Source organism: Amia ocellicauda, chromosome 19 (assembly GCF_036373705.1).
Source record: "Amia ocellicauda isolate fAmiCal2 chromosome 19, fAmiCal2.hap1, whole genome shotgun sequence".
In the NCBI taxonomy this organism is placed as follows: domain Eukaryota; kingdom Metazoa; phylum Chordata; class Actinopteri; order Amiiformes; family Amiidae; genus Amia; species Amia ocellicauda.
The window spans coordinates 16309424-16332446 of record NC_089868.1 but is presented as its reverse complement, the minus strand read 5'-3'; the positions used below and the strand labels follow the sequence as shown (position 1 = coordinate 16332446).

The window sequence follows — 23023 nt, the reverse complement described above, 5'->3', positions numbered from 1 at the left end:
CTGGGCCATAAAAGGGGGTTATGAAAGGGCATGCGATACCCAGGGTTGATATTCTTTTTACATCCAGGAGCTCAGCTGCTGCTAAAAGGGCTCCTCTCACAGCATTACTGAAGGATTTCTAATGGTCTGTTTCTGGGTTTAACAAAGAAAATGTCTGTTTTTCCTAAACACTTATTTTTGGAGCAAGAAGTGCCGAGTTTACTTAGATTAGAAACTCTGCATATATAGGGCTATGCTACAAGCATGTTTATGAATGAGACTGGTGTCTAGCAAAGCCTTCATTTAAAACAACCGAAAGGACTATCTTAGAGCTAGTTATGTCTGTATGCTAACAAAGTCGCTACTTATCAAATTGTTGACTGAAATTATACAATTCTAGTACAACAAAATCACACCTGGACAAAGATGCATTCATTTCTAAAGGTTTCCCTCCTCCTTAGCTGTAATTCTCACATTACACCTTAAAATGAGTTTGAATCACAGAGTAGAGCATAGTACATTAAAACCTATTTTGCGCGAAAACTGACAATCTCATCACAGGCTTGTGCTCTGGCGTTTATCATTTTCTAATTTACTAATAATAGGGACCTGGCGGATTGAGAAGTTGGTAAGGTTGGATTCTAGACTCTTTAGAAGCCATTCTAGTTTACAACACAAGCCAAATGAAATGGAGGGCTTAAGGGAAAGTCCCCCCATCTGCTGCTGCCTTGCAAAGAGCCTTTCTCCAGCCATTATAGTCAGGCTGTGGAGAAAACCCACCTCCCCTCATCCCACCCCTCTTCCCTCCCAAGTCAATGGGCATCTGTTCTTCCCCTCCCTTTACAATCTGCCACACTGCCTTTCTGACAGCCATCAATCAAACCATAACACGCTGACCACAAGACCCAGTGGGACATCATTTTCAAGTCAAATGCTGCAGTTAGCATGAATAAAGCATAGACACGTCTTTATGATGCCGCAGCTGCCTCTGCCACCGCCGTTGCTGCTGGAGTTTGACGTGTGACAAAGGTACAGGAGCCCGGCCCGGCCCGGCCCAGCACGGCGTTATTGTGATCGCAGCAGTTACGGGCACCACACTCAGTGACGACGAAGATTTTTAATTAATTCTTAAACACTGAGACCCTTCCACACAAAACTCTCATCAGCTACTCGCATCCTGTTAAACCCAGGATGAACCATCTGAAAAATGACACCCCCACCATAACTAAAATGTTTACTCTGTTGTTGGTGAATGTTATTGCTCATCAGGGTGTGAACCCCTTAATAACAGGAAGTTTGATTCTTTATATAGGCGACATCTTAAATCGTATTTTGATTTCATAACAGCAAAACAATATCCACATAAGGATATTCATTATTATATATTCATTCATTACAGAAAATGACATTTACATTTCTATTTTGTCGAATTTTGGTCACATTCAAGTAATCTGTAAAAAACCAGGCACTGGGAAAGAGAAAGTTGAGATCTTGCTTGTAATGAATGCAGAAACATGCAATGACTGCAAACATGAATGTGCAAGAAAGATCATGAGCCCGTGTCAGTGTCACGCTGAGTCCTGAAGGATCCACACAGGATGAATGTCAGCATCGAAACTCAAGACAATGGGATGGAATCGTGACTGACAGTTATCAGAAGAGTTTTGATGAGTCCTTACTGATCCAGTCACCAGTGTCATGTAAGACAATCTACATATGGCGAGTCAACAGCTCTCGAAGTAAGTAAGTGATGCTCAGAATTATACAGCCCACTTTTAGATGATGGCAACCTCTACCTCTTAGATGGCAAATCAGAGTTAAATAGCCTAAATAATCTTACCATAAATGCAGAACTTGACAGATTCTAAAGCCTTTTGGATAAGTCTGACCAGCTTTTACATGTATCCAGCCGAGAGTTTTACACATACAGTAGGTCTATACAACCTTTGAACAAAAACCAACTAACCATATAAAAACAATAGTCTGGCCTTACTACTATGGGTAATAAACTAAACTCTAAATCATTTCAAATGTGTGAACAGACACCTCCCGAGTAACTATTCTGATTAATTGTTTGTCCATCTAAAACTCAGCAGCAATGAAATGCTAGAAAGCAGAAATCCACACCAACGGTGGTTAGAAAGCAACAGCAATTAGGGAGTTAGGGGTGAGGTGTTTATTTTGAGACAGCTGCAAGTTCTCAGCCAATTGACCTTTGTGCGCAAGACCTTGATTGTCAGCAGTCAACCAAATCAAATAAAAATAAAGTTATTTGTTTTGGAAAGCTGACTGGTCAGGAATCAAATGTTCAAATTAAAAATGATTCATGTTTCCTTCTGGAAAAATATGCATTTTCTATACATTAGAACAAAGGAAGCTATATAAGCAATTTCACACAAATAGAAAAAATGTGCATGTTTTGTACATTAGAGCAAATAAGATAGTGTTAAGTGCTGGTTTGGCTTATATTTGCATTTTACACACATCCGGTACTCTCAGGTTCACAAGTCCTGCCCAGTGCTCAATACTGCCAAACCAACAGGGGCAGGTTATTATAGTGCAGGCAACACAGCACTGCTGCATTTGTTTTAAAGAAATGTATTTAAAAATGCTCTCGAAAGTGTAACGTATTTAATACGCATGTTAAATGTATTGCAATATGAATCACAGCCAAAACATGATGTAAGATTTGAAATAGTTTTATAAATATCATGTATAGTTTCAGTTTTATTCAACATTGTCTGAGAGATGCGTTTTTCACTAATTTTTCTTTAGATTGTTTTGTGATCTGAGCTTGCTTGTCATTTGGAGAGTTTGTGTTTGCTGATATCCAGTCAACATCTTCAGCAAACATTTACTGTTTTTTTAATGTTTATTTTAATTGCTATTATGAATTTTGAAAAGCAATTTAATTAACTTTTCAGTAAAAATGCACCTCTATGCCACAGTATACAGTCATCTTCATCTTTTAGTAAAACATGTCTATTGGTTTATGAGCCCTGTGTTTCTAATTGGGTGCGTTTGTTTCACCGCTGCACATGAGAATCACTGTGGAGTTGGAAGCTTCCAGCAAAAACTAAAGCACCATATATAATAACGACTGTAAAACCAAAGAAACCAGTATTTAATTACTGTCTGAAGTCTGAGGGAGGTTTTTATAGTAATTTGAAAATAATATTTAGCCAATAGTTTGAGAAAATATAAAATCGGTGGAATATGTGCCGATACACACATTTCTGTAAAAGGCAAACATCGGCCAATAATATCAGTGCTCCGATACATCTGTCGGGCCCTACACACAGCTACAGCGATTCAGGCAAAATGCACGGTGGTGTTTTCTATACAGCAAGTGCATTTGTACACCTTACACGACAGAGGAGCATACTCACAGGGTATTTAATTCTTTAAATGTTTGGCAAGAGGTTAAACAAAGTCAAAGGACCCATTTAGAGAATACTAGCGGTTGACTCAATTGCAAACAATTTACTTGTACATTGATCAGTTTTTAAATAGTGGATCAATTTGACTTCAGAAACATCTTTAAGACCAATTTAAAACATTGCTAGGCTACAATCACTGTCCTAAAAGACCAGAACTTCTGCCCTTTAAACTAAATGCTAAATAATTATTGAAGAAAGTGGTCGCATCTAGAGCACCAGAAAGATTGTGACACGGCACCGATTTGAACAGCTTTAAAAAATAAACAAACACGTCTAGTACAAGAATACTGCAGTTTATTATCAAAGACAATAACCGCTTACAGTCGGCATGTGCTGCTCGAATTCCTGTTGTAAGATGTAAGGAGTGCTGTATTTTACATCTCCACTGTTTTTGGAGACAAACCTACATTCAGAGTCTACTGAGCTCTAAATACTGTGGCCTGTAGCTCCTGTCTAATACAAGGAAGAAAATACACTTCAGACTACAGAAGACGACAATTGACAACATTTATTTACATTTTAGCATTCCCTGCTCGCGTGTAGCAAACCAAAGATATCACGGCTTTTCCCAGTACCTTAAACGGCTTCTTTGGGAGCTGGCGTTCGGATGCTCTCCTGCTGTCAGAGACTAAAGAAGACCGTCTCAGTTGACTCAGCCTTTGAGTGTGTGTCACTGTTATATTTTTATTCCCTTCAAAGCAAGGGGCTATGTCCAGCACACTCATTACATTTAAATTTTGGAGAAGCTGAAAGGAAACTAAATCAATTTAACAACCCTGAAATCTGTAGGCTTCCTAAGGAACAGGTTTTTCTAACTGAACTGGAAATATTATAGTACAAGAAGAGCAGTGCATTATAAAGTAAATACCTGTCCTGGATTCCACGTGTGTAGGTGGATACTAACAGAGAGAAGCCACATTCCAGTCTTACGAAGGTTCATTCTTTTCTTTATGGTACATTAATTATAGCTCGTGTTTACAAGCTACTGAAATACATTTTCCTGTAACAGAAAAAGGTACTATAACTGCAACAAGGCTAACAGACTTTTTATAGTATCAGTACCCATTTTCTGAAAACAACAACTGCTAACTCTACAGTAAGAACCAAAGACTGAGTGCAGTAACACATTTTCTTAGTTTTCCGCACAACACAATCCTTTCGAATGAGGGTTAGTAGAGTGTTTATTTACCCTGATCTGTGGCTCCTTTTCTTTGACCGTGACACATATTACAAAGCTAACGGAGAGATCTGGTTTACCCTGGGCCACCATGTGTATTGACACTTGGGATTAACATTTCATACACACATTTCAAACTCCTAGGAAGCTAAGAAAATCAAATCCTCTGGGGAATACAAAAAAGAGCTGCGGCCAAGGGACATTCACGAGAAAGGGATCATCAGTCAGATCAAAAATATACTCTTTAAGACCTCCATTAGGGTCTTGCTGCGACCCTCAAGCAGGGATATTGCCAAAACAGCCAAGGACACATCCTGGCCTGCAGGCTGGTTAAATCCCTATTTAGATCTTACCCTGGGTTTACTTTTGCAGGGCTGTCCCTTTCGGTGGCATCTGCTGGATAACAGAAGCCGATGTGGGGTTAAGAAGTGCACCGGGATTTGTTCATTACAGCCAGTCAATTAGAGGAAAAAGTGCCTGCCTTACTAAAGTCTGTTTTACATTTGAAATGCTGTTGGCCAATGATAAATCAATGCAATTGATCAATGCCCACCGCAGCAGTAGTGCTTCAATGCTCCAGGTAGAAGGGGATTTAAAGTCCCACATATCATTTCTTGCAAAGCTCATATTTGTAAAATTAAAAAAAAAATGCAAATTAACTAAAATGCATTTATGCGGTTATTAAGCAGGGGGCACGCAGAAGCAAGTTCAACTTTAAATGGCAACACTAGGTCAAAGCTTGGGAAACTGGGAAATCACTGCACTTCAGAGCAGTAAGTCAGTCAGTGAGAGCAGGAGTTGACCATGCTTCAATAAAAGACATTAATCGGCAGTTAGTTGGGTGAAAAATTAAAGACAAACAGGGCTGGTTGTAATGAACTATGAATCCATATACCTGCAGGACACCAAAATAAAAACTGCTATAGACAGACAGACAGACAGACAGAAGGGGTATTAGTTGTTGGAAATGCAACTGACGTAATTTTGTATACACCTTCAGGTGCCCCATTTATATATTGAATAATATAAAAAAAGTTGAAATGCCACGCTTCATTCAAATACTTTTGCAACCCTGTGGGGAAAACTAAATTTACTTGTATAAAAATCCCCAGGAATTCACTGTAAAGTGAAGTATGTGTAACATTGAAGTGGATGAAATGCTTATAATAAATACTTTGCAATATTCACATAATGTGTATCTACTAAACATTTGGACTTAAGAACATAGCTCATTTTAAAAATAAACTTCTGTGCTTTTAAAAATAAGTATTTTTCCCCCCAAATCAGAGCAAGAAAGTGGTCCTGGAAAATAGCATACTAACAAACTAAAGACAATATAGAGAAAAGACAAAAACAAACAAAATATGTACTAACCCTTAAAGTATGAGTTGGAAAAAAAAACTGTTTGGGGGAACATTTGTCCTGTTTATATTACGAAATGCACACAGCTGTCTTAGAGAGACCCATCAGAAGCTTAAAGGAGCTGGAGTCCCAGTCTGCGTGGAATAACTGTGGTTACACAGCATTATCATTCATATTACAATGGAATGCTAATATAAATTAGTAATTCCCACCACGCCTCATTTAAAGGCATGTCGTGTTTGGAACGATTTATATTTCTCCATCTTTCATACTGAAATACAGTAGATTGAAACCAGATTCTCGGTGAACATTAAAGTTCGTGATCAATTTGTAAATTAAAATCTATATATTCCCTTTTTTTATCATCTAATCAGTGTACGTTACACATTACTACTAGCAAACCTGTAAAACATTTGCAACTGCCAACTTCTGTGAAGATACAAGAAGCAGTTGCCAGACACATGCAGTGAACAGTGGTAGTGCACACAGAGTGAATGGTTGGGAACATTTCCATTAACAATCCCAGGCTACTCTGTCCTAAGTGTAGTTGAAATGAAGCAGAAGGCTACATTTCCAAAGTGGCAGCTTTGTTCATATGTTTCATGTACTATAAACAAGACTGGCTACAGAGAAGAACAAGATCATCGCTCTTGCCGATGTTGTCCACCGCACGTGTAGAGCAGCATGCTTGTGCACACCTTTTTCTATAGTTTTTATTAAAGACATTAAAAAATCATTACAAACATGAAGGACGTGAAAAAGCTTTCCAGTGCATTTTCAACTCTTGGCCAGCTGATTGCTGAACAAGTGGACCAAAACACCACTTATGGGTGGACTTACAAACATAAAAAATATAAAAACTACACAAGCGTACCGTCGATTTATACATGTACTCCACTACAAGTTAGCAGTAGCCCCCAACTCAACCCCCGAAAAGCAAAAAGCGTCATCCGAAACTCTTTAAGCAGAAGCATTGAACAGAACCATGGGATCTCAAAGTCCTGGAAGAAAGGACTCCTCCATTATTCTGCATATTACAGACATTTTTTTGTTGCTGAATGCCAGCAATTCTGCAGAAAGAAGCAACAGCTTTAGCTGTAAGAGACCAGCTGGAGAGCCGCAGCCTCTTGAAATAATGAAATGCCAAACCAACCCCTACATCTTCTCCAGTCTCACAGGTCACCTGCCAGATTAGGAGGACTGTTGCTAAGGCAACCATATCTTGCAATTGCAAGCTGAACTTCCCCATTTTTTTAACCCCTTCCTGGTTTTCTAATGGAATATATATATATATATATATATTATATACACACACAAATAAACAATCCTACAAATAAGAGGCTATACTACGAGATCTATATCAAGGAGAGGGTACAAATTAAGGAAACATACGAAGCTTCAAAAACAAAATTAGAACTTCACGGTAAGAAAAACTATATATTAAAAAGATGATGCTGCTAAGGCAATGCAAATGGGTTAACTCCAGTGTTTATATAAAAACAACTGAACAAATTTGTACTCACCCCAGTTAAAGACAGAGAAGCTACTGGGCAGTATTGTGTGTGTGTGTGTGTGTGTGTGTGTGTGTGTGTGTGTGTGTGTATATATATATATATATATATATATATATATATATATATATATATATATATATATATATATATATATATATATATATATATATATATATATATATATATATATATATATATTTACAGTTTAGATACAAATCTTTGAGTAAATATTTTGAATTACCCTCACTCTTCTTAGGAAAAAATAAGTTTACACAACGCATATCTGGCACACAGCAGAGCAGTCCCCACAGCAGTGGCAGTGGGAGGACACAAAACGACAACAAAAAATGGAATATAGTGTTCAGTGAACACATGCGAGTGCAATATATTTCTGGTTTAGTTCATAGGTTTGATAACCCCCATCTGTGTGGATAAACCAAAGAGAGACTACTATGCCAATTAATATAGATTGTCAAAACTATGAACAAAAAACAATTAGAATTTAATTTCCACCCTATTTTCCTTTAATAAAGCTGGTTTAATGTTTATATCTTCAAGCAAACTAATGAAATGATTCAGGACAGTATGTCATTTCTGCTGGGATCTGACATCTGGAACATTTCACATTGCTGTAGAACGGAGGCCCGGGTTCACAGCAGATGCAATGATTGTCAGATGCTAAGTATAGTTTCTAGTAAGGTATGGGAAACGACTTTTCCATCAATGACTTATTCCCATCTTGAAATAGTCCATTATGATATTAAAGCTGAAGTTCTACATTAATCAAATTAACTAATTAAATTAATTCAAAGTCGGACAACTCCCCTTTCTTCAAATTACAGTGATTTGTAAAACTTGTAAACACAGATGTTATAAAATAAAAGGCAGTGTGCCATGGTCCCTAATATACATATTTTGTAATAGAGTGTATAGAGTGAACTTGCAAAAATAAAACATGCAACATAACATAATAGGATTATAACGGTAACAAAAATTAGCAATTATTAATTTCTTAGCAAACACCCTTGTCCAGGGAGACTTACAAAATATAAGAACATTACAAAGTGCAATAATACAGTGCAATTCAAGTCATAATACATTTTACAAATTCAGAATTTACACAAGTGTATATGAGATATAATATAATGAGATATAATGAGTTAATTTAAAAAGCTCAACTAAAAGCTCAAAAGTCAGATTGGACAATACAGAGCTAAATGGTTAAAAATATTAATGATGTTAAGTGGATCAGGAAAAATGAGTAGGCATTTCTTATTTTATATTTAAACTGGTTATATATCAATGTTCAACAGCACTACTCATCCAGAAAACACTTTGCTGTCAAAAATCAGGTAATATTGATTTATAATTCTTTCTTCAGATATTCCTATAAGGCACAATTCTTATTTTACGTAAAGAACGGTCTGAATATGAATTCTCACATGGTTAAATACTTGACATATATTACAAAAAGGAAAAGAAGAAAACAACAAAGTCCTCTTGCTGACTGTTACACACCCTTTTCAAGAACTTGAGAGCTACATGTAATCACTCAACCCTGCCTGGGTAATAGGGTATAATTGCTATGCTTGGTGAAGGCAAATGGAGAGAAGGAAAAAAAAACATGATTCGGTCAGAAAGCAAGTGTTTTGACGGTGCTCTTTTCAAGACCAATTGTAAGCAATGACGCGTTTTTCCTGTGTTGACTGGTTCGCTGCAGAGACCAGACAATTGCACTGCCTCCAGAAATTATCACTAGGCTCCACAGTGAACACCAATTTGACAAATTGCCAGCTGTTATTATGTAAGGTATACAGATCTGGAATATTTGAGAAATCGCCCAATGGATTCTCAAAAGGGCAAACTTAATACACTGATGACAAGTGATCTGGGTCTGGCAGCTTAGCTGGGGCATGGTTTGAAATTAACTCTTTTTTTTCTTCCCTTTGTGGTCAGGTTGTATCCTGCCAATGTAAGCTTTGCAGGGCAATTTGAAATGCAGTCACTCTCCAGTTTAATCTGGTATAGAAATTCACGCTCATTGAAAACCCTGCGATTCCAGCAAAAACAGACAAGCGATTTTCGGAGCCTACTCCCGCATTAAATTAAAGAGTTTATTGATGATTAAATTATGAATCGACGGCAAAAGCACACTCATTCATACAAATCTGAGCCTCGTCTTTGACCTGCTAATGCTCTACATCAGATATTAAAGGACTACTGGCAGAAAGGGCCATATATACATTAAAGTGTCAAGGGTTTTCTGATGTAAACTGAGCATAATCAGAGAGTTTATGGAAGCAATTCCTACCATCTGCTGGGATCTGTTCAACAGAGCTGATGAATCGTGACTCATACAAGCGCACCGTAGGTATCACACTAGTTAAACACTGTGGCTTCAACACAATAGCCTCTGCCTGGCTGCCATGAAAGTTTTAAACATCAGCAACTTCACAGCCAGTGCTCCTCTGGGTGCAATTTTTTTTAATTATGCAAATCAAATTTAGAAGTCGTGTTCTTTAAATGTACAAAAAACATACGATTCACAGACACCATCACATTGCTACTACTAAGAAGACCCCTTAAAGTACATATTTGCTAAAATCCATGTGCACACCACAGCCTCAATCTGACAAAGAAATTTAGTTCTTAGTTTGAGAAAGAGAAATACCCTGTATGTGTGTGTGAATAAAATGCATTGCCTGTTTAAATGAAAAAGAAAAACATGGTATTCAGAGAACTGAAATCATTTTTTTTTTTTTTTAATCTTTTCAAGTATTGTTAACTTCGAGTTTCTGGTTTAACATTTGTATGAATTGACCTATTGTCATTCATAAAGGAATTACCCAGCATCTTCAGCAACTTTATTTTCTCAGCTTCAGCCAATCAGAATTTAAAGTCATGCTCTTCTCAATCAAATGACCACCGTGCTTCACATGTGATTGAATACAATAAGCCTTTTCTAAAATATATATGAAAACTTGGTAAATTGCATTGCTTTCTTCCAACAAGCGAAGGACAAGTTTTCAGACTAAGTTTCACATACAAACACAAGCATAAGCTGTTTGTGTCTGGCCTATTCAAACTAGACTAGGGATGAGATAGTCAGACACCCAGAGGCTAGGGGCAAAAGTTATGAAAGCAATAGATAAAAATAAAAGCTGTGAATAACACTGCCAGAATGAAGGAGTCAAATCCCTCGGTCCAGTCTCCCGGACACGAGGAAAACTATTTAGACCCCTGCTGATTCACCCCACCTTGGCAAAAACAAAAGTACACCAAATTCCTATAGAAAATAAAGGAAATTCCTGAGATACTTGAGAAGTAAATGGCTCAGGCAAGCCCTAATCCAACTGCATGTCCAAACATTAAAAATAACAATGTATTCAAATAACGAAGACATTCTTATACCTATAGAGAAAGAAACCCACTTTCTTTAAAAAACAAAATTAGTTGAGTTGGTGAAGCTACAGTATGCGTGTGTGGCTTAGTTATTTAGTTACCCCCCAAAACCTCCTGGCTGGAAACTTCCCCCTCCCCTGTACTTTATCTTGACCCTGCAGGCTACACAGGTTTTGCTTACATAGAAGACATCACTCGAGCGCCGCTAAACCCCAGTCCCTTGGCAAAGCGCTGGAACACCCCCCCCCTCCCATAGTGCTCCTCTTGCCCTCTTAGCAAAAACAAAACCAGATGACAGCTCCCACACAGCACCAAGGAGGAGTGCATGTCATCACGTTGGTATGAGTGCTTTGCGTGGGTAGCGGCGCCCTGTAAACAACCCGGTGACCGTGCACAACACTGGCGCGATGGCCTGGGACTCAAATTCCACACCTCCTGCCGTCAGCTTTGTCCCAACCCAACCCCCCAACTGCTACCCCTCTACCACTGCCATCACCCCAGGCAATAATCAGCCATGCAAATACAGACAATTCCCCCCCCCCACCCCATTACACACACTCACACACAACCACCCACCCACTCCTCCCCTACACACACACACACACACACCCATCACCACCACCCTCACCCTCAACCTCTCCACCCCTCCCCCGACAACCACTGAGCTGCTATACATCTGCTGCCTCTCTCCCTGAGCAAAGGCTACCGTATCTTTTGTTAGGTGGCACAAACTGTACATCACAACTATTGGATGTCATTTCAGAACGGCAGACGAACGAACCCAGAGCAAACAATTGCCGTTTCAGATGTTAAAGCCTTCTGTGGAAAGGAGATGTGTTCCAAAAACTCGTTTCGTCTCTGAGGAAAAATACAGGGCTTTTCTTATCTGGTGCTGAAATTCGGTTCCTGCAACGTACCTACCTAAGCACTGTTTGCCTCACTCGCCACCAAGACTGTTTACGCAACACTGATAACCAATCACACTTTGCAAACCAGCAAATTCATTTTTTTACATTTATGACTTAAAAACCAAACAAAAAACAGCGTTGTGTTTAAAAAGAACCAGGCCCTTTCTTTACGAGCTGTTAAATGAGAGACTGGACATTTTGAGCGACGATTTCAGAATAAATGACCTAACACTGAAATCTGACAGTCGTGACAGATCAAACCATTAATATTCAGTAATGTCATTACAGTACAAATAGACACCTCAGTGTGGTTCACACTTTGAAAACCCAAACAAAAGGAACACATTTCTATTATAATACTCTATTAATAGAGGTACTGAGGACTCATACTCTATGTTGAGAGTATAGTTGTGAATGAAGGAGGTTGTACAGAGGTCACAAGATGGGGCAGCTGCTTTAAAAAACAAATGGAGTCATCCGTGTCATCATGTTCTCCAACAGCATCTTGAATTAATTACTGAAAACATACTAATAAATGTCATACAAGACCGCCTTGACATGGACTCAGGAATGTTTACATTTTTATGTTGGAACAATGGTTATTCTTGAAACAAAACTGAAGATTTATTTAAAAGGATGAACTACGTTACAAGAGGTCAAGCATTTTCAGTGAGATCCCATACAAATGTATAATTTCCTTTGAATAAACTAAAACATGTAAACATCTTAATACAGATTACAGAGATCAGCATATTTAACCATTCAAAAAAATGATTATTGAATTTATTGACTGGGGAAATGTTCGGTCATCTTTGGACAGGTTCTGTCCATGGGCTTCATTTTAAGGATACAATTGGCAAGGAAAGTGTGAAAGTGTCAGTTTATATCCCTCAAATGACAGGAAATTAATCTTAACCTTTCTTTAGACCTGTGAACAATACAGGCTCTCTAGAGTCTGCATTAGTATCTTATTTACACACATACATACATAACACACACTTTATGTATGTGTATACATCATATGAACCCTTTTTTAAAACAAATGTTTAGAGTTCTGCATTGTAACCCCCAGTTGTTTTCTTACTGGGTTGTTAAATAGGTTTACCGAGAGCCAAAGGAGCCAAAACGTGCATGTCTCTGGTGCGAAGAGGTGGAGGCTACGAGTCCGCTCCTCCCATCCTGCTGTGCCAGGGTTAAAAGCTAAAAGCTTGGTGCAAACCTCACTATTATCAAGGCCCTAGAACGAAACCAGTCACCCCTCCCCCACTGCTAACAGTACACCAGAAGCTATTTCAGTTTTAAAGGGACAGAACCTTTTCACTTTACTGTCTAGTTACTCGCACCAAGTCAATATTTCAGGCAGAGATACACAAGCAGCAGGCTCGCTTGTGCTTTTGATTTCTCGCAACTATACAATGGCAACATATTTTCTAACCTAATAAAAATTGGACAAAAAATGAAAGTCTACAGTATGATTTAACATAAGCTCTGACTAAGGTTATTAAAATATATGTATATATACACACATATATATTGGGAGGGAGTTGGAAGGGATATTAAGTCAGTCTGGTTATTGCACATTTTCGTATGACAAATACGAATGTAATGAGTTGGATGCCCAGAAACAAAGATCTAAATGAATGTAGGTAAAAACAAAATAAAGTACCACGTTAAAGTCCAGTTTATATACACCTCAATTCAATGCCAGAAGACACAGACTTCTAATTTCTAATAACAATGTCCTGGTTTTGTGGGGGGGGAAATACAAAAACAAAAAACATAGAATGACTGATTTATAAGATTGTATTGGTGTTAGTAGGCGAGTGTTTTGTTTTATACTGCCAATATTGACTTAAATAAGCAAATAGGTAGGCAGCAAGATTTGTACTTGTGCCTTCATAAAGAGCTTAACATACCCTGTGCTAAACATACAAAAAGAGTCCTTAAAACAAGAAATATCTATAGGTAAACTGTGTGAAAATAAATAAGTGACCTCCAATATGTTTCTTTCCACACGAAATACAAAAAATAAACATTGGTGTTTCTTTATGACTATTTCTTAATATTCCAATCACATCTGTCAGGACAAAAATAATCAAAATGAACATCATTGCTTTGTTTTGCATGAGGCCCCAAAGGGGATTCTGCCAAAGCATCAAAGAGACTAGGGGGACGGCAGTATCAAAGTTTTATATCATTTCATTAGTAGCGCATATGGCAGCAGATGTCCACTTTAACTAGAAACCCCCTTCAAATAGCTAGAGCCAATCCCCTCTACATTCAATGGAAAAGGTACTCTATGGTCTAAAGGCAAGAAAGGGAGAGAGGGGAAAAAAGCATGGGCTGTGTCGTCCTCCCACTGGTCTCTTTTGTTCCCTTTAAAGGACAGTGGAAAAAAAAGTGAGGTGAAGAGTCCTGTGTGCTTTGTGTTTACTCGGAGCTACAAATTTGTCACTTAGCATTTTGCCAAATTATGTGCCCCCACCCTTACCCCAGACAAGGGTCAGTCAGCCAGCAGTAAAATGTCCTGCTTGGAACAAACTACAGACTGGCCGCCAGTGACACACAGACAGGCCCCCGCGCTGACACTGCACGTGGTGGAGTCACACTGCAGCAAACAATGAGACGACACAGAACAAACAAAAGAGGGTGGGAGAACTAATGGATAGTCGGTTGGGGTGCTAGACTTCCAATAACAAACTGCCCCCCCTGCCCCCCTCTGTGCAACTCCCATTGATTTTATATTTGATTCCCCCATTTCTGACAGAACCCAGGAATTTACGACAAAAAGGAGTCGCTGTTCTGTGGCATGCGTCTTTCTGGTTTCAGGTTGAGCAATTCCATCTATCAAATCAGATGCTCAAACATCACAGGGATACACTATCTCTGGGTTTAAACCAGGAAAGGGTGATGGTTATCTTCAGTGTAATCTTGGGGGAGGGATGACAACTCTTTACTGCAGCTACAGTAGATAGTTATATCCACGCTCTCCTTTGTGGCTTACTTCAGTGGTTTGGTTTCATAAACAAATGCTTAAAGAAAAAAAAAAAAAACTTAGAGGAATTCTACAATTTCAAGGTGTTTAAAGTGAAACCAACTGTAGCAAAAGCTACATTCATTTCAGAATTATACCTTATAAAAGCTAATTTAGTGATAAAGTCTCCAAATCCTTTCCATTAACAACTTTTGCATTAAGTTCTGAGCAGAGCTGCCTTTTATTTACATAGATTTCTGCTGCTGTGTAGAATACAAAGACATTTTTAAAAAGGACAAAAGTATAAATAGGTTAAAAGTAGTCCTATTCTGAACACATCTAATGAAAGCCTGTAGTTCTCCCAAACACACTCCACACTGCACACTGAGCAAAGACGATTAGACATGTTTCATTAAGAACATGTCCATCAACAAGTCTTACATTTCTTCAAAATAATAATAATAAAAATTCCATGACTAATTTGCTGCCTCAGGTATTAGGAAAATGTAAGGGAACCAGGAACAATATGCATGATTGACATATGTGTAACTACTTCTGTGGTTATAAAGCACTTCTGAAAGAGCATGAAAAATTCAGTGCCAGGAAAACAAAGTGATCTTTTCTCAAACCATTTTTCAAAGCAAATGACATAAGGGGAATGTCTGCTTCTATTTTAAACTGTCAGAATTAGCATTCTGTAATTAAAACTCACACCCCCTTCTCTTAATAACCCAAACAGCATGATACAATCAGGTTGTGCCAACTATTTAATCTAATTGACTAATTACAGATTTTAATTTAGCCAGTTACTGAACAACTGTTGACAATTTGTTTTCATTAGGGATGGAACAGCATAAATATTTAGGCTCGCTCGTTCGCAGAGAAAGCTTCCCTGCATTCTTCACCTCGACCTAACACTGAAATTAGGATTCACTGCATGGCGTGTCTTCGTTTCACCCAAGAGCAGTTTTATGAACTGCCTGGCTATTGTGAGGATGTTGGTACATGAATATGAATCCCCACGCAAAAAAAATGTTTTTAAAATCACATTCATTCTTCAGCAATCCAGTTTAATTCGAAACAACATTTATGCCTCATTTACTGGACAGCACAGCCTTACAACTTCTGTATGTGTCGTCTTAATTAATCCAAGTGTTGAGGTAAGTGACAAATGGTGGGAGTAGAACTTTAGTTCCTCTTGACAAGACATTGCAAGAAAACAGCTTGAGTACTTCAAGTGTAGTTTAACAAATATTCGAATGGTACCAGGGCAATGGCTACACGTTTTCACAAGGAGACAATCCAAGAGGCCGGCTTATGATTTAAAGAGTATCATTCTCTACACAGTTACCCAAAATGCATCTCCCTGCTGTGACCCACAAACATTCCTTTGAAAGGAAGCCCTGCTGGGCTGGTACAGCTACATAGCCCTGCATACATAACTCGCCACGTTAAACAGACACCTGTCGAAGGTTGCAAGATACAGAACTGTTTTTCATATTGGAGATTCCACAGTTTTTTTGCTACAATGCTTGTTTTCAGTTTCAGGGCTCTTAATTCTGGAAAGTATTAGCCATTGGCCATCAAACAACGCAAGGAAATCAACAGTTTAGAAAGAAAGTTGGTACCAATTCTTCACACCAAGAGATGGTATTGTTGTTTTTTGTTGTTTCGTTTATGACACTATTCAGTATTATGGATAAAAACATAATGATTAAGCAAAACTTTTCACATCATTAACTCAAATTGTGAAGCAAGCTCATCCTTAGTAGCAGTAGTGGGATCATAGATTCGGCCCCAGGTGGGGGACACTGCTGTTGTACCCTTGAGTAAGGTACTGTACCTAGATTGCTCCAGTAAAAACACAGCTGTATAAATTGTATGTAAAAATAACGTGATCATGTGTATAAGGGCTGGAGGCCTGGATAAGGGCGTCCGAGAAGAAATATAATAAGCGGCATTACGACATAGGGTTGGCTGGACAAGTTGTGTGCCCTCTGTACAAAATGTCTTGAGCTGTCAATAAATTTAATCTCCTTGACAGGTCTACACCGTGTGCTGTACTTCCGTGCAATGTGGCTTGACATTTGTGAAACTGGAAGTTTACATTATTGTGAAGCAATTAAAGTAAATATGTATATAGCTCCTTACATAGTGCAAAACACAACTTTGTTTTACATCATTAGCATTTAAACACTCCAGAATTTCTTCATGCCTTATTTAGCTTAGATAAATTAACTACTTGTAGAGGTACAATCTATTTTTAATACATACACCATGTTTATAAAACACTGGGAATTCTCCCATCCTGCACAGAACAGATTCCAAATCATGTCTGAACAAATTCTGTCCTGAGCCATGCATCAGTCAACCCATGACTTCAAAAACACAGCCAGCCTATGAACTCATAATCTGGACCAGGAGCTATGCATTTTATTTATATATTAAGTGAATTCAGTTTCCTACAGTAATTCACTCATGACATAATGTCTTACCTAATGTCAAAGGTAACATCTGTGGTGGTGTGGTTTGGTGTCAAGTTAAATATAAAAGGGACATTACCCAGAAAAATGTACAGTACATAGATACATCATAATTGTGGCAGTATTCTTGTATAAAATAAAGTTTACATGATATTCAACCATGTGTGTATGTATCTGTATATATACACACATACACGCACATATGCACACAAACATATATATACACACATAACATGTGGCTCACATAACCCATTTAAATAAATTTGCAATCCCGCCATCCGCATACTGACATCTGATTCCTTTGTGAACTTTCAGTTGTTGCAGAAAAAGTGAGATATTTTTCACAACTTTTGACATTTTATAGGGCAACAGAGTGCTTTATAGGTCTTATATAATTATAATTAAAGTAAAAAATATGGCAAATCATCCACAAATGAATCTGATGCATTAAAAATAGCATTCAGGCTTGTTAGCTAATCTAACAGAAGTTGCAGGACAACAACCATCACCCCTTGTTTTAAAGGATACACTTTTTTCATTTTCTTAAGCAGGCAGCCAGAACCAGACTGAAGCAGATTTGGAGATAAAGTTAGCAGTGGCCGCCACCCCCAACCTCAAACACGGATATAGTATTTGACAGAAATACACTGCAGTATTCAAACCGTCGTTTATCACCGCTAACCCAAATTGTATTGGCTTGTGCAACGCTGAAGTGCTTGACTACAATCATGATTCGGCCAATTCGAAGATAATGTGCTGGTTGAAATTCCCTGTCATGATGTCTTTGCAGCTCACAAACCCTGGAGATGCATACTGAAACCTGCAATAGAGCACCCTGGCACAGGAGCAACAGTGTAATACAAGCATGTTGTAGCGGGCTGTGCTGGGAAACAAGATAACTGTGATGGTGCCAACAGCGATAATGCTCTAAGTGTAGACAATTCTATCTGCAAGAAAAGATACCCAGCAATTACTGATCCAGAAACTATGGACTGATGCTAGATTACTAGTTCCATAAGCTTACAACTTGTGAGACTAACAGATACCATCCCTACCAAACAAATTAATAAAAACAGGCTCAAGTGTTGCCTTTTCTCGAGCTTTTAACACCACTATAATCTTGCTAAGTATGCCCCAGTTTTTCATTAAACTTCAGTGGTATTTTATCCATCTCTTCCTGTTGTCCCATAAATATTTAGATTAGAAGTGAATCACTGTGATTAGCAGAGAATAAACTTTAATACCAAACAAATCCAACAGCATTTTGCAAAGCACAGCCTTCAGAAAGTTCGCAGTCGTGAAGTACAACCGCTCAATGAAAATCATGCTGACTTCATGAAGGTATTAAATATGGCAGGCGCGAGATGCTTTGCCATTTTAAGTTGCCATTAAAGACGAGAGAATGACTCCACCTTTCTGACCTCAAACCCACAGGCATCAGCACAATTTTCTAAGAGGCAAAACCTTGGGCTTTTGCTGCTAAGCCAATTGCCAGAGAAGACCTGCAGCAGGCCAAGTTGACAGTGGGATTTACTGCTTCTGGTAAATATGACCCTGAAGAAACCTTTCCTCGTGACCAATATGAGAATCCGTTCCCAGACAATAAGAGCTTCAAATTCCTCATATCTTAGTCTTAACCAACAAAACAAACATGCACAAAAACATGATTACATGTCCGTTGCAACTTAAATCACTGAAATTATTAAAACCTGTTTTCCCCCATAAACAAACTGGACATTTATTGTTGCTTAAATTAAAATTACGATAGACAAGCTCAAGAGAAGGAAAAAATATATAAATGAAAGCAAAAGTATATTGTAAAGAAGCAACACACAGTTAACGTGTACTTTGACTCCAGCAGCCTGCCGTGTTTGAGGTGGAGTGAAAAAAAACAGAGCTGCTACAGTCCACACCGGCCTGAGGAATCACAAGCCAGAGCCAACGGGAACTAGACCCTGCTAAGAGCTGCAGGTGCCAGCTTTAGCATTTGACTCGAAAACACGCAAGCAGGACTTCCATCTCATTAAACAGCGTGGAGATGAAAGCGTGGCGTTTAGAGATTTCCCCGTCTACGGCTATGGTGCTAATGAAACCCATGAAAAACCACTTAGAGAAGAATCTGACCACAGGCTTAACTATGACCAAGGTCAGAGTAAGGAGTTAACAAGGTTTAAGTAGGGTCCAGGCCTGATGTTTGTCACAGCAAATACTGGAGAAAGCTCAGCAACCACTTTCAGATGCATTTCTGTGATGCAGGTGACAAAGCACCTTCATGTCAACCTTTTTTTGAATATACAGATAGCACTCAAATATGATTGTCTAGTCTCTCTGGATACTGGATATTATCATCAAAAAACTAAGCTGAAAGATGAAGGAACCAGTTACAAGATGAAAGCTGTTTTTTTTGTTTTTTTTAAACATACTTGCAGTAAAACAGACATAACTTCATGATGGTTTGATGGCAGTGCCCATCTTTACTGGACAATATTACAGAAAAATAACATCTTCTGTTAAGATTTCTGATTGAATGAGAAACCTACATAATCTCAACACAATATTCTAAGAAAATACCCCAAAAAAGATCAGCAACCGAGGATGCCCATAATCAAGCCCAAAGACAGTAAAACAACTTTTCAAGCAAAGAAGTTGTGTGTAGTAGCATACACACACAAAAACAAACACGGCTCCTGTCAGCTCCCTGCCAATGAGCAGTCTATACAGAGGGGGAGGTGCAGCTACCCAACCCTATAATTATTGCAAGGATTAAAAATGTGTTACTCACGTAATCGTGAAAGGCTTTTGCTTCGCTCGAGTGTTCACAAGTGTCTCGTCTCTCCGGAGCAGCACAGTAAAGGTCCCAAAATACACTGTAGTAGAGATTTGTACACAATTATTACCTGTGAGGGAAGCAAACAAACTACAGAACAATGCTTCACTTTCTATAAGAAACTTTACAGCCAGAGACATTGTTGTAAACCCCGCTCGGAGTTTGGGTCAGTTTTAAGGCTAGAATGCTGACACTGCATTTGTCTACCTGCACCTTACAGGGGATGGGGGGGGAAGCTTTGAAGCTGTAAGCCTCAAAATGAAACCAAAGCCACTAGCTTTCTTCTTCTTTGATTAATGTATGTAATGCTACTGTATAATGCCATAAGAGCATCAGCAATGCCCGTCTCTGGAAGGGGGCTTCATGCTACTCTCAGGCACTGGCTGGACAACAATGGGGGTTGAGTGAATCCTTTATAAAGCATGGATCCCACATCATGCCACTAGGGTCATGATTGTAGACAATGCAGTCCAAACAGCACAGGCGTTACAGGCTGCACAGACTGACTACCGCTGGGGTTAATGGTCCAGCTCAGATCAGCGACTTGCCAAAGAAACGCTTTCACACCCATTGTATGCAAAGCAAAGCCTGGAAAAAAAAAGCACAGTCGCTGGGGTTATCTTTGTCCCGATGTTTAACCCCAGGGAACTTCTAATCGACCGGCATGTGGACTGTTTCTCGGGCATTTCCAATGAGCCACCCCCAAAAAGTAAAAGCACAGTTGGAAAATTCAAGCCAGTCTCAAAGCTGCGATGCACATAAAACGCACCATATGAGCAGCTACACGTTTCCACCCCTTCCCGCTTCACTGATCACACACTTTCATAGTCAGAAAGAAGGAGAAGACTTACCACCACCACGAATGTAAAAACCCAGGGGGCTCCCCAAGTGTGATATTTTTCTCCCACCGGATCTAAAAATAAAACAGGGAAGGCAGACAAACTGATCATGCTTTGGCAGTGCCAGCGAGAGCTGATTCAAATCCACACAATCATAGATGACCAAAAGGTGATACACACACACACACACACACACAATCAAAATGGAGGCCACGTTGGCTGTGAAAACAAAGAGTATTACTGGAGTAATGGGGGTCAAGTACACATACATGCATGCAAAATGAAGAACACGTTACCTCTGACAAAAAGGTCTGTGCTGACTTCTGCGCTCCTACGTGTAGCAAGTATTCGTATACGTATAAAGCTAACCTGTGGAGGAAAACAGATATATATCTATTAAAAAAAAAAAAAGTGTTATTGCATTGTAAAGCATTCAAACAAGGGTTTATTTATCTGTGCATACATATACACCAACTCTCTGAACTTTCACGCATGTTGGAATCCGTCTGCAAGAATCATACATGCACCGCGATCATACATGTGGCAAAACACATTTAAACTCTCGGTCGGAGCTGGTCTGTGAATGCATCCGCGCATGTCCTTCTTGCTTGGGCTCCGGCCGAGTGCCAGGCGTCCTGGGCGAAGGGGCACCCCCGTACCAGGGGCAGCCAACATGATGCTGCTGCACTCATTGTAAAAACGGTGCCCCACACACTCCGGCACCAGCGTCGGACACAAAGTAGCGCCGCAGCTCGCAGGGACACGACATGCAGCGCCAATAAGAAAAAGTATCACTTCTCACACAACAGCCACTGCACATCGCAACACTTTGCATTGGGGGGGGGGGGCAGTATTTTATGAATCAAACCCAATTCAAAGCACGCTTCCAGTCCTTAATATTGACCATAAACTTTATTTTTCAGCCCGGGATGAGCCACTTTAGAGCGTGCATCCTTTTGTTCGCGATGGAGCCCACCGTGCATGGGGGGCACGGCGGCTTTAAAGAGAGAAGAGAGAGAAATGTGAATGAAATGGTCTCGGCGTTTCATTCAATCGCCCGCAACACAAGGGAGGAAACGCGCTGGCCAGCAATCCCAGTGTCCCGAAACCAGCACGGAGCCCCATCGGAGAGGGCATTTCCAGCAAGAACACACACACACACATCTATATAAAGATATATCCCAGCGCAGGGACGACGAAGGGGTTGAGGAGCCTTACTTTTCCCGAGCTTGCCCGTCCGAGGGCACCGCGGAGCCTTTCCCTTTGGCGAACATGGTGTTGCAGTGTGGAGGAGCTCACTCGCCCGCTCTCGCTCTCTCTCTCTCTCTCTCTCTCTCTCTCTCTCTCTCTCTCTCTCTATCTGCTCTATTCCAGCTGTCAAAGCGTCAGCCCCGGCCTCGACCCCATCACACTGCAACCGCACCGCGCAACCGAGCCTGGTCACGCCATGGCTGCGGGGCGGGGCCGGCCTCTGCGGGAGTGGCACCGGCCCCCGCCAATAACGCGGCGAGGCGGGCTCGAGGTCCCGCCCCGGAGGCCTGTCACTCAAGCGCAGGAACCAACCGGAGACGCGCCCCGCTCGGCGAGAGTTCCGCTTTAGCAAGTTAGTCGGAGCCCAGCGGGGTTTTAAAGGGGCATTACGCGCAGGTCGGGACGGGGAGGCTGGCTGGCTTTGTGTGCGGGGCTGTGGGGGTCTCTCTCTGGGGTTGCAAGTTTGTCTGCACGCCGCTTAGGAGCGAGCAGTAAACCGAGGCGACGACCGTGCAGCCAGTTTGCGTGTTCTTGTTTGGAGGGGCAGTCCCGTCCCTGTCGCCCAGGTTGAGGGACGTGTTGCACAGCTGGCACGACCGGGCTGCCCAGCCACACACTGTCGTCCACCCTGAAAGCGCTGTGCATGACAATAAAACCGGCATGAACAGAGTGTGCATTGTTTGTATGCATGCACGGCAGTATAGCACCCATTAGCTGAAACAGACGGGACCTGTGCCCATGCATACTGGATATGCTATATGTTGCTGCATGCTGAGCTGGACAGAGATAGATATTTACTGGTGATGTTGTTTCCGAAGTAAAGACAGTGAAACATCCTCAGAAGTAATTGCATTCCCATCGTGTGGC

At 40.1% G+C, this 23023-nt stretch overlaps 1 protein-coding gene across 4 annotated transcripts in view; it reads right to left on the bottom strand.

Annotated features, from left to right (window-relative positions):
• Positions 1–22329, bottom strand: part of LOC136714256 (single-stranded DNA-binding protein 3) — a 57343-nt gene extending 35014 nt beyond the window's left edge. For 2 of the 4 annotated variants that reach the window (XM_066691640.1, XM_066691642.1), the window contains exons 1-4: positions 22124–22329; positions 21202–21274; positions 20918–20979; positions 20022–20106 (exon numbers count right to left, since the gene is read on the bottom strand). In XM_066691640.1, coding sequence (XP_066547737.1) covers positions 20022–20106; positions 20918–20979; positions 21202–21274; positions 22124–22179 — 276 coding nt within the window. In that variant the 5' untranslated portion in view covers positions 22180–22329. The remainder of the gene's footprint in view (positions 1–20021; positions 20107–20917; positions 20980–21201; positions 21275–22123) is intronic. The other 2 variants (XM_066691641.1, XM_066691643.1) reach the window with 1 other exon arrangement.
• Positions 22330–23023: the final 694 nt, after the last annotated feature.